The sequence below is a fragment of the Macaca mulatta genome, chromosome 8, assembly GCF_049350105.2.
Source record: "Macaca mulatta isolate MMU2019108-1 chromosome 8, T2T-MMU8v2.0, whole genome shotgun sequence".
NCBI lineage: Eukaryota > Metazoa > Chordata > Mammalia > Primates > Cercopithecidae > Macaca > Macaca mulatta.
Genome location: NC_133413.1, coordinates 65740633 through 65756154, shown reverse-complemented (window position 1 = coordinate 65756154; position 15522 = coordinate 65740633). Strand labels below are relative to the sequence as shown.

The 15522-nt window shown below is 44.2% G+C and overlaps 1 protein-coding gene across 1 annotated transcript in view; it reads right to left on the bottom strand.

Moving 5' to 3' along the window:
- Positions 1-7075, bottom strand: part of XKR4 (XK related 4) — a 412555-nt gene extending 405480 nt beyond the window's left edge. Inside the window, exon 1 of the mRNA XM_028852677.2 lies at positions 6113-7075. Coding sequence (XP_028708510.2) covers positions 6113-6915 — 803 coding nt within the window. The 5' untranslated portion in view covers positions 6916-7075. The remainder of the gene's footprint in view (positions 1-6112) is intronic.
- Positions 7076-15522: the final 8447 nt, after the last annotated feature.

Here is a 15522-nt window from a genome sequence, read left to right as displayed (position 1 = left end):
GGGAAGAAGATACTAAGTCTATAAACCAATGAATAGATATTAAAATGGCACAATTGCAGTGTTGCACAAAAATGCATTCTACTTCTTTCATCCACAAAAAAGCAAATGTTAGTCTACTATGTTTGGAGCAGCATGTTATGATGGAGATTATTACAAAATCTCAGAGCTGGAAGATGATCTTCTAGTACAATCCTCTGTATGAGAGTTAGTCTCTCTACCACATCTCTACCTAATTTTCCAGACTATGCTTAGACACTCCAGTGATGGGAAACTCACTCCTTCTAAGGAAGCCCAGTTGATCTGCGGATATCTTCAACTACTAAAAAAATTCTTCCTTCCATCAATTCAAAATCTCTTCCTATAGGTCCCACCAATTTTGTCCCAGGGGGCCTACACAAAAGTCCAATGCCTCTTCCATGTTATAACTGTTCAGTACTTACTACGGAGTTCTCAAGCTTTCAGGCTACTCTTCTACCTCATCATCCTCAGTACCATCAGTCATTTTCCATGTTGCTTTCACCCCTCCCATATCAGTCTTAAGTTCTAGCTTAAAACCTCTCCAGAAATATATGACCCAAAGAGGAAAACAATTAAAATTCTCTCTCTCAATTTCCACATCTGCAAAATAGAAGTGGTACCTCCAAGATCACTCAAAGGATCAAATAAGAAATAGAACATAGAAGCTCTCTGGACAGTTAAAGGTGACTAATAAACACAAGGAATATATTTCTATGGATCAGAAGACCTAACTTTCAATAAAGTAAAAACTACTGTATCCTAAGAAAATAACTCTTCAAATAGTAACACCAAAGAAAGTTTTGCCAATAATTTACTTTAGTATAAATATAATTAAAACTTTCAACCAACTTGTTTTTCTGAAAAATGACTCTCCCATCATGATGGGTCTATTTATATGTGCCAATGACATCCAACTCCCCACTGTGAAGCCAATGGATTTCCATGAATGATAGAGACATAACTGAGTCAGAGATGAATGACATAGCCTCTGAAACTTTCAACTTTCTGCCATTCCTTTGAATAAAACAGTGTTTTAACACGTTTGTTAACAATCCTCACCCCCTATAATCCTTCATGACTCCTTCAGGCCTTCAAAATACAATCTAAATTCCTTTCATTATCTAGCCCAACTAGTTCTTCGTCTTCATCTCTAGCTACTCTCCCTCCTCACTCCATATGTAGAGCATGCACTTAACCAGCCTTGCCTCTCTGCCTTTACACATTGTATCCAGGGCTCTAAGGCCAATGTCCCACTTTACTCAGAAAGCAGATTTTTCTCATCCCTCAAACCTTTGCTCAGATATCCCCTCTTCCAGAGAGTCTTACCTGAACCATCAAGGCGGTTTGCGTTTCCTGTTTCTATCATGGTGCTTATCTTCTTCTATTGAGATGGTCTATTGACTTTTCTGTCTTCCCCATTAGAGAGTAGATTCCTTGAAATATATATATTTTATTCACCTTGGAATAGTTAGTAACCAGCACAGTGCCTTGCACATAGCAGGTGCTCAGTGTATGTTGAATGACTGATTAATATATATGTATAGAGAGGGAACACGTATATGCAGAAAATAACCATTTGATAAACTCAGCAAATGGCACCAATCTTGCCTAATCTATATCAGAATTCAGGACTAACTCAAAATCAGAAACCACCTTTTTCAATAGTCAGAGGTGTAACCTATATCCTCCCTAGTTTTTCTACCCATTCCTTTTCTCTAGAACCTCTTTATCGTTTGCAAATAACTTTTCACATATTCACATACATTATGCCATGGAATCATTAAAACTACTACGAGATCATGTTCCTTAGTTAGGATTTAATGAAACAATCTCAGTATGTCCTAATGGTGTAGTAAGTAAGGCAATGAACTGAGAGTTCAAAGAGCTGAGCTCAAGTCTCTGTTTTACTGTTTACCTACAGGTGTGTCAGTGGAAAGATCCCCTAATCCATCTAAACTGTAGCTCCCTTTCCCACTTTGCCATCCGCAGTGAAGGTAAATTGTTATTTTTATACATTGTTGTCATTATTATCCAAGTTGGCATTTGGAGGTAGCTAATTCAGCCAGAAAAAGCATAGACTGTATGGTAAAATGGGCCCTGTTTTTAATCCTAACTTTACTACATAATAGTTGGGTGACCCTATCAAGAGGTTAAGCCAGTTACTTAACCTCTCTGAGACAGTTTTCTCACATATACAGATACTAATAATTTCCTTTTAAGTTGTTTTAAAATGTAGATGACATAAAAAGTAGAAAAAAAATTTGTGTATTTTTAAAGTGCCAATAAAATTATTATTTTTGTTTGGCCAGTTTTAAGAATGGTGTGTTTATCAGAGTGCTTTGCATGCATCATTATAAAAATATTTAATAGATGTGCCTTTAAAAGCTTACTGACAACTGTGCCTTAGGTTATAAAAGGCTCTGAGAAGTCCTGCTGTAGAGAGATCTGTTTAACTTTGTCTAACCCACCATTTTCCCAACTTATTTGAACATGGGACACAATCAGTGTCTTCTGGAATAGCAAACATGACAAGAGCAGAAAAAAACTGTATTTTCCTCACATTTTTCCCAGATGACTCTCATGACGGAGACTCAAAAACAAAACCCAAAAACCCAAAAGAGTAAGAATAGTGAAAATGCTCCCCACTCTACCATCCACTGACTTATTATTTACAAAGTGCATATTTTCCAGAAAACAATTAACTATGTACATACATACATAGGAGAAATTCAGGTAGAGTTTTAAGAGTAAAATTCATAATTTCTGAAGGAAAAAGACATTTGGATGCAATTGATCAAAAGCATGAGGACTAAAAACTGTTCTCTTAGGGAATTTGTGATTGCCACTGGCTGAACTGTACTCTTGGTAATTTCTGGAATCATATGAGAAAAATAAGAAAGGAAAGTACTTTCACATTCATTCACAGGCACAGTTTCTTTAAAGTCATAATTGCTTTTTTCACATGGTAGCAAAAACTCACTTTATTATTTCAAACAGCTCTTTCCCAGCATCACCTCCTGCGACTTTAAAAGCTGCCATTAATTTGCCATTAGTAAACTTTAATTAAAATGAATATGTATCATTGCTTTTAGCAGTTGCATTGTGACCTATGTGTAAATACATGCAAATCTTATCCACAATGTTTCAATGGCTATTTCTAAACAAGCAAACGCTTTGATGTTATTTCAAAAGACTGTATCTACAGAAAGCTTTTAGAATCTGGTCCTTCCCTAAAATAATTAGAATTTCATGGAAACACAAGAAGCAGTTACCAACCTAGCTAAAATCTATTTTATTGATCCCAGAAAGTAGCATGTTAAAACATGAATAATGACCTCTGTGCTTTGAACCACTCAGTACTCTGGTGTTTCTAAAATATTTGTGTATAATGTATTGAAAAGAAAAGCTAGAAGAGGCAGAGGGAGGAATGCTTCTAATTTAAGGAATCATAGTGAGTCTAATAGAATAATCTGAGATGAGTTGCACTTCATCGGCTTATTATCAAAGATGCATCTACTCCCCCAAAGTTCCATATGAATATTCAACACTCAGAGAAATAGAAACATATTAGAGTGCATCTGAGTGTCAAGTTCCATAAGCTTTCTTATCCCTTTCCAATGTCCTACATTAGGCTAAAGTTTTGGTTTTTTTGAAAAGTATACTTCATAAATAGAAAATGATGCTGACTAGTCTTAGATCATGCTTTCACCAGATTACTCTGGCATCCTCCAAATATCTTAACCAGAATCTGAGAATAGTTAGATTAGATGATAATTAAAACTTATCTACTAAATACATTATTCTGAAAATGTTGACAAATATTTCCAGAATATTATATCTGATAATACTTCCAACTATAATATTCCTCCTAGACGATCACACATTATCAGTATTAACTTCAAATTCTCTAAGGAAAATACTATAGAAATGTGTGACCACAGTTTCTCCAAGTGCTGGGGTCAGTTAATGCATTTGTCTGACAGCCTGTGGTTTTCTTTCTGCATTCAAACCTTACCCTTCTATCCCTTCTCTCTCCACCCCCACTCCCTACCTTTGCAATAACTTTTCTGTATGATAAGTTGGCCCAGTGGCTCTGGTCTCTCTGATATGTTTTTAGGCTCATATCTTTTCCTAATTATTTCTCACTTTCTGTATACTATTCCCTGAGAAAATTAAGCATCATTTTTCAACTGGGGAGATGTTTGGTTTAGAAGGTATAGTAAACACAACTATAATTAAAAGGATTCCCTCAGTTCACAGAATTTAATATCAGATTTTTCATAAAGTATCAATCTGTTAAAAAGTTACAGTTTTTCAGTTAATAGGATAGAGAAGTATTTGCATTATTTACATAAGTCTGGAAACTTGAAAGGTGCTTAAAATTAAGTGATTTCCAAATCTTGATAAAGTTTGAAAAAGTTAACAAATGTGATGTTAAGCTTAATTTACCATATTATCAGATTAGAAATGCTAATCAGATGCATCCTAGCCACTCAGTAATTTCAATAATTAAAGTAAGCACTTAAGTCCTTCATCATACTTGAAGAGCATCAAGCTATATGTCTTCCCAACAGTCATCCATGGGAAATACAGCTATCATATTTAACTAGCATTTCGAAAAGTTACTTTGAGTCCAAAATATGTATGAAGGTTTCCAACATCAATTTGTCTGACTGCATATCAAATATCACTTTTCCAGAAAGTATCTGCTTGAAAAAAAAAATGTTTCACAATCTGAAAGGGCACCATCTATGGCAATGTTCAGTCAGCTTTACAAAGCACTGGTCCCAGGAAATGTTGTGAAATTACCACACTTGCTCTTCTCAGGTGAAAACATGGTTGTTCGTCATAAATGAAAAGAAGTTTGTGGTTCTATTCCACAAATCCTCCGAGTTGTTTCCACAGGGGATACTTCGGCATAGTCAACAACTCATATCTTTTATCACAAAAATAGCTACAAGTAAAATTGAAAAAGAGCACTAGTACCACAGAGTGCAGTTCCATATTGGTGTACTTTCTAGGAATTGTCCTCGTTTCACTTATACCACCTATTTACTAAGTTATTTTAAAACCGAAAAAAGCTCTGAGATATTTGAATCTATAGATTCCACACAAGTAATTTTTATAGATGTAAAATATTGCTTCGAAATCTGCTAGTAACATATAAAAGTCAAAAGAATGTATTCCTGAGCATACTATTTCATTCTGCTCCTAAGTCCAGGCAGTGACTGTTCAAGTGGTGGTTTCCCTCTGCCCAAGTTTAGCCTTGTATTCCAGTTTATAACTGAGGTGATCCCTGTGTAAAAACACTTGGTAGACCAGATGACAAGTAACAAAGTAGCCAATGAAGATGCCAAGTACAACTAAAGTTAACATGGTGCCCCACCCCTTTTCCAAAGGCTCGTAGTTATATGAGAAATTACATATGGAGATATTGTAAGATAATCAGAAAGGGCACTCTAAAAGTAAATCTGGGCCCCATAAAGTTTACTGACTCATGCTCGGAGATATATATATATATATATATATATATATATATATATGACAAGTCTTTTGCTTATTAGGATCTTTACTTTGAGCAAAGCACTTCTTCAGCAGTGATCATTAATATGTGGGTACTTTTGAGCAGCAGCAACTCCCATTTCACTAAAATTAGCAATTTTTTTTCACCAGGGAACAAAAGAAACCATCCAAATGGCAACACACACCTCAAATTCAACATAAAAATAAAGGAATTTTAGAACATGTGACAGGAATCCTCTCCTACTCACTGAAACAATATCACTAAAAATTGGGAGGGGTGGTTGTGGCATGCGAAGAGCGAGAAGCCAGTGAGGCAGAGTGGGAAGACAGAAGGGATGAGGTGATCGAAACCACTTTGCTGTCCTTTCCTTGCTTCTCACTTCCCTCCCACCCTAGACTGAGATTGCAAATTTTAAAAATGCAAGCCCCAGTTCAAAAGAAACCCCAAAAACTGGAAGAGTGTGGCTAGGGTTACTACCACAGCAACCCTGAAAGATTTCCGTGCAAAAGCAAAGCAGTGGGGATGTAGTAGCAGCAGCAAGCCTCCCTCTTCCCCCACCCATTACAGTACCTCCAGATTTGCCCGAGCTGCAAGATGTGGATGAGTGACTGCAGGAGCCAGATGCAGAAGGAGCAGGACGCAGACCTGTGCTTGCCACTGGCCCGGGTAGCCCCGCTGCTGTTGCTGCCGCTGTTGGCCGCGGCGATGTTGCTCTTGCTGGCGTTGGATGCTTGCCTTTGCGGCGTGGAAGGACGAGCCTCGCCTTCTCCGGCTGCAGATCCACCGCCGACCACCGTCTTGCAATCGGCTCCAGGTTGCGGACAGCTGGAGGCAGCAGCGGCTGTGGCGCTGTCCTCGGTGCTGAAATCGTGCACAAACCAGCGGAAGCTGAACACTTGCACCGACAGCGAGCCGAGCACCACGAAGAAGAGCGTGAGCCCGAACCACCAGCGCTGGCCGCGCAGGTAGTAGTCCACGGCGAGCCAGACGTCCGTACCCACGTCCGCGAAGTACACGGCCACGGCGGCCAGGATCCAGAGGCAGTCCCACAGTGAGTAGCGCCGCTGCTCCCTGCCCAGGCGCAGGCACAGCGCCGAGCCCGCCCCGCCGCTGCCCGGGCCGGCGACGCCGCCGGAGCCGCCCGAGCCCCCGGTGCTGCCGCTCCCGGCGCAGCAGCAGCAGCAGCGCGAGCAGCCGCCGCCGTCCGGGCAGCAGCCGCCTCCGGCCGCCTCCTCGTCCTCGGCTCCCGACCCCGACGGCAAGCCCGGAGCCAATCCCTGCACCGAGCCCGAGTGGTCCGAGTTCTGCAGCGGGGTGAACGCCACGTCGCTGCTCTTCTTCATTTTCAGCCTCCCGTCTGATTTAGCGGCCATGATGCCTCCACACCGGAGGAGAGCCCTCCTTTATCTGACACCTTTCCCCGCTGTCTCCTCCTCCCGCCACCTCCTCGCCTCGCCCCGGCTTCCCTCCCAGGCGGCGCGGCTCCCCCTCCTCCTGCTCCTGCGCTGGCTCGCCCGCCGCCCGCCGCCGCCCGCCGCCCGCCGGGCTGGGCGCTGGGCCGGGCTAGCGGCGCGCCTGGGGCCGGCAGGAGCGCCGCCTGGCTGCCTGCGCGGAGCCAAGCTGCTCGCGGCGCCCCGCGCGCGCCCCTGCCCGCCGCCCGCGCTCCTCGCCGTCCCGGCTTCGCGGCTGCCGCCCGAGCCGCCGCCGCCGCCAGCAGCAGGAGCAGCAGCGGCCGCCGCGGCGCTCCTCGAACCTGCACATTCCTCTCCTCCCCTCGCGCGCGCTCCCTCCTCCCGCTTCCTCTCCTCCACCAGCTGACTCCGAGGGAGAGGATGACCTCATCCCTTCTCTTCCAGCTGCCGCCGCTCCCACCCTGGCGCGCGAGGGGCGAGGGAGGAGGAGGGCCCCGGAGGAGGGGCCGGGACCTAGAGGAGCGGCGGGCAGGGGTTGGGAGGACAGCCCTGGCGAGTCCCAAGGGCCGGGAGGAGCGGCCAAGGGGGCCTGAGGGTGGCAGTCGAAGGCCCCCACTCCTGGGATTTCGGAACGCTAGGTGGATTTGAGCGACACCGGGGGAGGGGGAGGAGCGCGCTGAGAGGAGGGGTCCTGCGTGCAGCCCTCGCGGTGGACCGCGGAGAGTGGGCACGGACGGGTGTGGCCGTAGCAAGGGCCAGGGAGGCGCAGGCCTCTTTGTATTCCGCTCGGAGCCGCCGGCACCGGGAGAAGGGCCGGGAGCGCGGCTCTGGCCGACAATAGTGGGGAGAATGGGTGTAACTCAGGCGCCCGGGCTCAGAGGCCAGCAGCGGCAGTGGGCGTGTCCGGCCTTGCCAGGGAGAGCAGGGGAGAGAAAGGCGTGCGGAGCCTGGTGCCGCGCCAGCAGCTGAGGGCGGGCGGATCCGCGGGGAGCCCCGAGACAGCGCCCTCGGGGGAGGCAGCCGGCATTCCGAGGGCTCCGGGCTTCTCCGGTGGGCGGGGGTGCCCGAGCTCAGGCAGGTGCGGAGGCGCTGCGGCCCTCCTTGGCCCAGGACCATGCCCGACACCGGGGTCTCTCGCAAACTCTCGGCGGCTGGGAAGCTCTGAGCCGGGAGGAGCGGCAGCCCAGTGGGCACCGCAGCAGCCCTCGAGGCGTCCTGAGGCAGGTGGGAAGCGCAGCACTCCTGGCGGCGGCGCGGGCCGCGGGGCGCGGCCGGTAGCCGCGGGAAACCGAGTGCCACCCCACCCCCGGCGCGAGGGCGGGGAGTGGTGGAGCCGGGAGCAGGCGCCACCTCCCTTACTCCCTACTCCAAAACTAGAAATACCTTCTCTTAAAGCTATAGGGATTGCAAACTAGCTCTGTGGTCCCACAACTCCAAAAATGACTCGAAAAATTAAATCTGTGATCGGAGTGATTCAAGGAGAATATAAAATATGTTGCGGTTTTAAGAGATTTTTAAAACCTCAATAAAATATAGAATCTTCATTTTTTTAAATAAGAAAACATAAGCTTTGATTTGTCTCACTTAACTTTTGCAAATGTAAGAAATAGAGTGTAATTCTTAAATTATACTGTGACTCACATACTTTAAGAGCGGAGGTAAGTGAGGCAACACGAGTTACACTGCCGCTAAGAGCACCAGTTGGATCTTCTAAATCAGGAGGCAAACCATAACACCCCCAATCACCCCCGCTTCTCGGTGGTAGGCGCCAGGTGAGTTCCAACTAGTACATAGTGCCATTCTTAATGAGTAACATTATGAAATAGAAGTGCACGGATTTCTCTGCACGTGGAAAGAGCCGCCTCGCGCATTGTGTGCTACATATCACGGGCTGTGTCATCACCAACCTGGATAAAGTGGAATTTGCCCCACGCTCTGGATTCATTGCCTTTTGTTCTCACAGACTGGTGCCCAGGACCCTCCCTTGTTTGGCCTTGGCCTGACATTTTGGCAGGAGGGTGTTGAGTCATAGAGTCTCTACACGATTACATGGCATGTACAAAATCCGGTATTTCTAGCAAAGGCATAGCCAAGTGATGGCTGAGGGGCAACACAGTCCCACTAAGATGCTTAGTATGCCAGGCAAGAGGGTATATTTTTAAATCCAGCTTTAAAATTGGGTCTTCTTGGAGTAGAAGAATCCTTTTTTTGGAAAACACCACCCTGATTCTGTTTCTCCGGAGTCCAAATCTAAGATTCCAACTCCAGGGTGCTACCGCTGATCTTACTCTGTGCCAAACCATTAGGGAGAAGAATGATCTCTTAGGTAACTGGGTCCTAAGGGATGGAGTGTATTCTAGGTCAAATGCAGTGTCTTAAATTGCACCAGGCATGAAAAGGCCCTGCAGAGTATCTGAGGTGCTGAAGACCTGGGACTGACTAAAGATTCCCCTAAAGCAGAATGTTTCTTATTCGACTGTATCCTCTGCACCTAGCACAGCACGTGCACAGACTATTTGCTTATTACATATTAGTTGAGTGAATGCATGAATTTATAGAAAGAACATTCCATGACAGGAAGAATGCTGCATTCTGTGCTAACGAATGTTCCCATGGAAACATAGGAATTATGAAACTTTTTATGTTAGGTTCTAAAAAGAAATAACTAGTAACAGTTTCTTTATTAATACATTTATTCAAAAGTCTCTTTAAGGTTGCCGTCTGAACTATATCTGGAAAGTAATGGTGACGCGTAGTTAGTGGTAGGAGTTTACAAGCAGGAGGTCACAGGATGAGCTTCACATCCAGGCTTTGCTAATTACTGGCCCCATGATCCTAGCAAATTAATACACAGGATTAATGTGAGGATTAGATGAGATCATGTATATTATGGGACTTTATATACAATACTGTTCTCAAGAGTCTCTAATCTCATAAGTCTAGTAATCACATTTTAGGATATAGATTTTAATATTACCTGCTCTATCATAATCATTGCACCTGTCAAGGCAAGTGGACATAATGGTTGCGAGCTCAGAGTTTGGACTTATCGTTGTACATGTTATTTAACTTCCCTGTCCTTCATGCTCATCATTTGTAAAATAGAGACAATAATGATCTCTAGAATTCAGTCTTGTTGCCAGAAACAAATACTAATACTAATAACAAGGAGGTATGTGAACTGTTTGATGCTGTGTCCAGCACACTCCACACACAACATTCTGTTAATATCTTTCCTGTTTCTTCCAGCCCCCTCATGTCTTGTGGCTTCTAAATTTTTGTGTTTAGCTCGCCAACTCTACTTAAAACTAGAGTTCCTCAAAACACAGTCCTTGGACTACCTGCATCACAATCAGTTGTTGTTTCATACAGATTCCTGGCCTATCAGAAATGTGATCTCTCTATCAATGATTTTGTCTTCCATCCAATCTCAGATTTATTCTCATTGTATAACCCAGGGGTCCCCAATTCCTGGGCCATAAACTGGTATGGGTCAGTGACCTGTTAGGAACTGGGCCACACAGCAGGAGGTGAGCTGCAGCAGACAGGGTGAACATTACCACCTGAGCTCTGCCTCCTGATCCACGGAGGCATTAGATTCTTATGGGAGTACAACCCCTATTGTGAACTGCGCATAGAAGGGATCTAGGTTGGGTCCTCCTCATGAGAATCTAACAAATGCCTGATGATCTGAAGTGGAAGAATTTCATCCCAAAACGATCCCCCCCACAACCCCAAAGGAAAAATTGTCTTCCACGAAACCGGTCCCTAGTTCCAAAAGGGTTGGGGACAGCTGGTATAACCTAAACCTTAGCATTACTCAACAGCTTCATAATCTCCACTTTACATACCTTGCATTCTGATTAACCCCTCCTAATTGGTGAGCTCACTCTCTCCTGTACCCCTGGACCTGTTTTCTACCTCATTTTCATGTCCATTAACCCCTTCCTGCCCCCCTTTCTTCTTACACTGTGTAAATTCCATGTTCAATCACGATAGGCACCTCTCACACGCTTGCTCATCTCTGTTGTCCCTCTTACTCGACAAAACACCAGCTCTGGTTAAACTCTGTTCTCCACCTATGTCAGGTCTGATCCTGTGTAACTGGTTGTAGCTGGAGAAGGGGCATAGCCCTGCACTCTGCTTCTTTCTATCCTGGACCTTTACCCTTAAGTGGACCAAAAGGCTGCTCCACAGTCACACCTCATCTTCCCAGTCCATTTGCATTCCTGCTCTTTTAAATTATGTCTTCTTATATTTTCCTTTCTCAAGCTTTAAACACCTCCTTCCCCATTCTTACTCTCCACTGATGACTCTGCTTCCTATTTCACTGAGAAAGATAAAGTGACCAGAGCAGAACCCACACAAGCACTCAGCACCTTCTCTTCCCACCTGTCAGCATGTGTACCACCCACTCAGCTTCCTGCTCTACAAGGCCAACTCCCTTGCTGTTCACCAGCCCCCACCCCTCTCGCTGCTCAAGAGTTCAGTTCCACACTCAATTATCAGTGTTCCCACTCTGCTGGATCATCCCCATCAGTGTACAAACACCCTCCTATGTATCCACTAGTTAAAAAACAAAGCAAAACAAAACTTTTTATTCCAGTTCCCTTTCTAGTCACCACTGCATTTCCCTGAAACCTTTTACAACAAAGCTCTCTAAAGTTGCCTAAACTTGCTTTCTTCAATTCCTGTTCTTGGCGATCCTCTCTTGAACACATTCAAATAAAGCAACAATTGCTCCACTGGAACTGTTCTTACCAAGTCGCTGGCAGCCTATTGCCACCTTACTGAACATTTCAATCTCACCTTCCTTGACCCCCTCAGTGGCATTTGACATGGTAGAACCTTCTCTTCTCAGTGAAATCTGCTCTTCCCTTGGCTTTCACAATGTCACACACTCTGGGGTTTTCCCCTGTTTTAAAGCCTGCTTCTTTTACCTTTAAGCTGGCTCAGTCTTCATATCTTTCTCTACGTGTATTAGCCCATTCTTATACTGCTATAAGGATATACCTGAGACTGGGTAACTTATAAAGGAAAGAGGTTTAACTGACTCACAGTTCTGGAGGGCTAGGGAGGCCTCAGGAAACTTACAATTGTGACAGAAGGAGAAGCAAACATGTCCTTCTTCACATGGTGGCAGCAAGGAGAGGTGGTGAGTTAAGCAGGGGAAAAGCCTTTTTTAAAACCATCAGATCTCATGGGAACTCATTCACTATCACAAAAACAGCATGGAGGTAACTGCCTCCATTATTCAGTTACCTCCCACCAGGTCCCTCCGATGACACATGGGGATTATGGGAACTACAATTCAAGATGAGATTTGGGTGGGGACACAGCAAAACCATATTACTACCTATTCTCACTCCCTTGATACTTTCATAAAATGTCATGTTTAAAATTACGCCTATATGCTGGTGACTCCTGTATTTATTTCCCCGGGCTGGAAACCCCCTGGATCCCAGAATACTTGGATGCCTCTAGGCATCTCAAATTTAAAACACTCAGAACTGAACTCCAGATCTTCCCCTTCAAAATATGCTGCTTCTTCCTCATTTTCTTTAATGACAATTTTGTTCTTTAAGTTTCTCAAGCCAAAACAGGGTCATCATCCTTGACTGTATCTTTCTCTTAGACCCCTTGTCTCACCTGCCAGAAAATACTTTTGGTTCTATCTTCAAATTACATTTTTGAAGCCAGGTGTGGTGGCTCACACCTATGATCCTAGAAATTTGGAAGGCCAAGGCAGGAGGATTGCCTGAGGCCGGGAGTTTAAGACTAGCCTAGGCAACATAGTGAGGCCCAGTCAGATGTTAGCAGTAATGCATATTCTGGTGTGGCTTCTGTGTTGGTGTCTACTAGGATAAGTTCAGAGTTCAGTGGGAAGTGTGTAGACTCTCTGCAGAATGGAGAAGTTATTCTGTTCCCCTATATTTGTCACCACAAAATGAGGTGGAATCTTGGATGGGAAATCAGAATTATAAGGCCCTAGGTAGGCAGGTAACAGAGCAAGACCTCCTTGAAGGTGGCCTAGAGGTAGGAATTAGATACCTGAATGAAGGGAGGAGGGTACCCCACTCACAATAAAGATAGTTAAAGGAGGATATGAAGTAAAGGTGTGAAGAAAATGAAACAACTTATGGCTACTTGGAGAAAAGCATTCCAGGAATACAGAACAGCACATGCAACCACCCTGGGGCAGTAGCTTTCCTGGTGTGTTTGAGAACTAGCAAGGAGAACAGTGTAGCTGCAGTGGAGGGAAAGAGTAACTGAGGAGTTGGAAATAGGGTTAGAGAAAAACCGGTTGCTGGGGGTCAGATTATGTAGGACCTTGTATGCCAATACAAAAACTCTCCTTTTCATGTGTGCAAGATGACAAGATATTGGACAACTATAAGCCAGGGCTGGCTTCTTGGGTGTGCAACCAGTGTGGGTACACAGGGCTCCATGCTCAGAATGTCCTCATGCTTCAGTGCTCTCATGTCACCAGCATTTTATCTTGGAATTTGTGTTTTGTAAGTGAAGTGCAATGGGATGACAGAGCATGTGCCAGGGACCTGGCGCCTCAGCTCACATATGCTCCTGGCTCCCTGGCTTCCTAGGATGGACTCCAGATGCTTACTAACTACCTCCTGGGTAGCCTGCCTGGCTATTCCCTCTGTGCTATTGCCCACCATCCCAATGGGGGCTTGGGCATAGAAGTGTGGAGTGTCAGAGTTAAGCATGTGCCCCATGACATTTCGGGATGAGAAGGGGTGACTCTCTCCTCCCTGGGCTGGCAGCACCAGGTGTATTCAACGAAAGACTAAGTGGGGGCCTGTCACCCACGTGGGATCCAGGTGCTGATCATGTCCAGGTGAAGACCACACTCTCTTAGGAATTGCTTAACCTCTGTGGTTTGGGGTGGAGGTCAATGGGAAGGGGAATTTATTCCCCTGTCCCTGGCTGGGGTCCTGCATTTCAGTTTGCACTGGGCCCCACAAGTTATGTAGCCAGCCCGAGGAGCATTCAGTGAGTAGTTGGATAGTGTGATCTAGCATGTTTTTAAAAGGATCACTGACTGCTCTGTTGAGGGTAGGAAAGCAAGGGTGAAAACAGAAAGACCAGTAAGGAGACAAGAATCTAGCTGAGAGAATCGTGTGTCAAATCAGGGGGATCAGGGAGGATGGTATGAAATAGACAAAAATCTTTATTTATTTTTAAGACGGAGTCTCAGCTATCATTCAAGCTAGAGGGCAGTGGCATGATCATAGCTCTCTTTAGCCTCAACCTCCTGGGCTCATGCGATTCTCCTACCTCAGCTTCCCGAGTAGCTGGTACTACAAGTTTGTACTACCACACCCAGCTATTTTTGCTTTTTATTTTTTTGTAGAGATGAGGTCTCATTATGTTGCCCAGCCTGCAAAATCCGTTTTTGTAACTAACTCCTATTCATTCTCCAGATTTCCCTTTAAATAAAGGGAATAATACATAGCTCTGTAATGTAATGTAAAACTATGAAATTAAAAGCTTACAACCAAGAGGAAATAAAATTATGTTATGCCCTATGTTTTTCAAATACAATTGCCTTACTAAAGCCTCATTACACATTTGTGGGGAAAAAAAAAAATCTCAGACAAATCTACTACTACTATTTAAAAAAGGAGAGAGAGAGAGAGAGTCAAACAAGACTTTGAGAGTTTGAATGACTGCCCAATACCACAATTCCTATGGGATAAGTTAAGAGGATGTAATGTTTTTCTCCCAAAACTACAGAGACTCTTGAAGCATTTAAAATAAAAGAGTGGCATGCCTGTTTTTGTGTTTTGAAATGTGCGTTCTGGTAGCAGAGTGGAGAATTAAAGGGCGACTTTGTATAAAACCTTTCTGATTTATGGTAGTCCACTAATCTCTTATGTACACTCCATGCCCAGAGCCTAACACAGTGTCTGGCATATTAACAGACGTTTAATAAATATTACAGAAAAATCTTTCCCAGACAAATACTCTGCAGCTCTTCTGAGGACCATTAGAACTATAATTGTTGCTTTTGAAATGCTAAAGCTTGAACAGCATAGACTGCTGAAATGCTACTCAAAACATCAGTGAAAATGACTGTTCAGAAAAAGTGAGGGCAATGTAAAAAGACTAAAGTTTAAAAGTTAGTTGAAGAAGGAGCAGGTTAGTGCTAAGAGGTACAAGTACCAACAACGGTCATTAGAGGAATTGAGGGGGTTGAGTTGTCCCAAAATTTTAATTTCCATATTGACATAGCAGTATCAATGAAGTAAAGGAAAAAACCACAAAGAATATAGGTTAGGGTCCAAAATGAAGTATCTCAAATGCTGGGAACACAGGTTTAGATTTGATGTCAGTTGAAAGATTGACATCATTTTCCCATAGGAACAAATGATAAATGGTGATTAAATCCCCAAGAGAGCCAATAAAACCTGTTTAACCCTGACAGCGCTGAAATGTAAATTTGCAATAGAAAAGCAGAAAACACATCATTTCCAAACTGACACTTATTATTAAAAAATAAGATTTATCAAGAGAGTTTTATTTCTATTAGATGCTGGTACTTGAGAG